The 2,500-nt window shown below is 49.2% G+C and overlaps 1 protein-coding gene across 4 annotated transcripts in view; it reads right to left on the minus strand.

Moving 5' to 3' along the window:
- Nucleotides 1–2,500, minus strand: part of sema5a (sema domain, seven thrombospondin repeats (type 1 and type 1-like), transmembrane domain (TM) and short cytoplasmic domain, (semaphorin) 5A) — a 107,751-nt gene that overhangs the window by 34,395 nt on the left and 70,856 nt on the right. For all 4 annotated transcript variants that reach the window (XM_035526305.2, XM_035526306.2, XM_035526307.2 and 1 more), the window contains one exon: nucleotides 1,042–1,185. In XM_035526305.2, the coding sequence (XP_035382198.1) occupies nucleotides 1,042–1,185 (144 nt within the window). The remainder of the gene's footprint in view (nucleotides 1–1,041; nucleotides 1,186–2,500) is intronic.

A 2,500-nucleotide genomic window follows, 5' to 3' on the forward strand; every position in this document is an offset into this window, starting at 1 on the left:
GCATGTGTTCCCATGGCAACCCGGAGTGCAGGCGGGAACTTCACGTCTCGTCATGCAAGCTGAGGAGCAAGAGGATGGAGGTGAACACGACGTCATCAATCATGAGGAGGTGAAGGATTATGGGAAAGGCCCCCAGGAGGCAGTCCAGACTGCACCTGCTCCAGGTGTGAGGCATTCCTGCTCTCGGCATTCCAGAGGAAGCTCCGATAAGCTTGGAATTTACTTACAGCAATTAGCAGATGCTTTTATCCAAAGTGACTTACAATCATGGTTGAATACAACTTTTTTTGAGTAACTGAGGGTTAAGGGTCTTGCTCATGGGCCCAACAGCAGCAACTTGCCAGTGTTGAGACTTGAACTGGCAACCTTCTGTTTACGAGTCTTAAACCTTAACCACTGAGACACCACTGCCTTTAAGGGCTTAAGCACCTCACACATCTGGTGAAGAACATGTGTGAGCACTTCACTCTAATGCCCTGCTCTGCTGATCTGAACCAATACAGAACGACCCCAGCACAAGTCACAGAAACATCTAGAACACTTGGAGTGCAGGTCACAAAGTCACAAAGAAACAAACCAGTGTTTGAGATGATTTCATCAAAAGTGCTGGAGAGATGAACACTCAGAGAGCCGTGTGAGACGTACATACCACTCACGTCGGGCTTTTCACTAGGACTGAGCAGAACAGCAGTCACAGCAGGTGTGTGTGTGTGTGTGTGTGAGTACGTTAAATCTTAGTAGCAGTGTTTACTCAGATATTCCAGCTATAAATTTCTGTGTGTTCTCCCGTTTTCAGGCTTTGAATAATAGATTAGTGAGAAGAGGCAACAGAGATCAGTATTCGTCTATTTCATTTTGCCTCCTGTTTGTTGTTCAAGCATGAATGGCAAAAAATTTTAAAAAGAGTCCTAATGCTTGTTTATTTCCTCCTGTGATCAACTATACACAAGTGTGCTCGCATATACACACACACACACACACACACACACACACACACACACACACACATGCATGCATGAACACACACGCACAAGCACTCACCTCTCCTCGCGGTTCTGGCCCACACACACCCGGCCGCCGTGCCTGGGTGTGGGGTTACTACAGGAACGCTGGCGCACCTGGAAGCCAATCCCACAGGTGGTGCTGCATGGCGTCCAGCCTGTCCATGGGGTCCACGCGCCATTCCTGGGGGGACATGGATGCCAGCACACTCAACATCTACACAGCACAACATCTACTGCACAAAGTAGCAGTCCAGAGGGCACCTGACAGGAGGGGGTTAGGGTTAGGGTTACTGATAAAGGGTTAGGGTTGGAGTAGTGGTTAGGGTTAGGGTTGGGTTAGGGTTGAGGTTAGGGTTGGAGTAGTGGTTAGGGTTAGGGTTGGGTTAGAGTAATGGTTAGGGTTGGGGTTGGAGTAGTGGTTAGGGTTGGGTTAGAGTAGTGGTTAGGGTTAGGGTTGGGTTAGGTTTAGGGTTGGGGTTAGGGTTGGGTTAGGGTTAGGGTTGGGGTTGGGTTAGAGTTGTGGTTAGGGTTAGGGTTGGAGTAGTGATTAGGGTTGGGTTGGGGTTAGGGTTGGGTTAGAGTAGTGGTTAGGGTTAGGGTTGGGTTAGGGTTAGGGTTGGGGTTGGGGTTAGGGTTGGGGTTAGGGTTGGGTTAGAGTTGTGGTTAGGGTTAGAGTTGGGTTGGGGTTAGGGTTGGAGTAGTGGTTAGGGTTAGGGTTGGGTTAGGGTTAGGGTTGGGGTTGGGGTTAGGGTTGGGGTTAGGGTTGGGTTAGAGTTGTGGTTAGGGTTAGAGTTGGGTTAGGGTTAGGGTTGGAGTAGTGGTTAGGGTTAGAGTTGGGTTGGGGTTAGGGTTGGAGTAGTGGTTAGGGTTAGGGTTGGGTTAGGGTTGAGGTTAGGGTTGGAGTAGTGGTTAGGATTAGGGTTGGGGTTAGGGTTGGGTTAGAGTAGTGGTTAGGGTTGGGTTAGAGTAGTGGTTAGGGTTATGGTTGGGTTAGGGTTGGGTTAGAGTAGTGGTTAGGGTTGGGTTGGAGTAGTGGTTAGGGTTATGGTTGGGATAGGGTTGGGTTAGAGTAGTGGTTAGGGTTAGGGTTGGGTTAGAGTAGTGGTTAGGGTTGGGTTAGAGTAGTGGTTAGGGTTATGGTTGGGTTAGGGTTGGGTTAGAGTAGTGGTTAGGGTTGGGTTGGAGTAGTGGTTAGGGTTATGGTTGGGATAGGGTTGGGTTAGAGTAGTGGTTAGGGTTAGGGTTGGGTTAGAGTAGTGGTTAGGGTTGGGGTTAGGGTTGGGTTAGAGTAGTGGTTAGGGTTGGGTTGGAGTAGTGGTTAGGGTTGGGTTAGAGTAGTGGTTAGGGTTGGGTTGGAGTAGTGGTTAGGGTTGGGGTTAGGGTTGGGTTAGAGTAGTGGTTAGGGTTGGGTTAGAGTAGTGGTTAGGGTTGGGTTGGAGTAGTGGTTAGGGTTGGGTTTTGGTTTAGTAATTGTAACACCATACACTTCACTAACT

Source organism: Electrophorus electricus, chromosome 1 (genome assembly GCF_041902795.1).
Source record: "Electrophorus electricus isolate QZ-2024a chromosome 1, ASM4190279v1, whole genome shotgun sequence".
Taxonomy (NCBI): Eukaryota; Metazoa; Chordata; class Actinopteri; order Gymnotiformes; family Gymnotidae; genus Electrophorus; species Electrophorus electricus.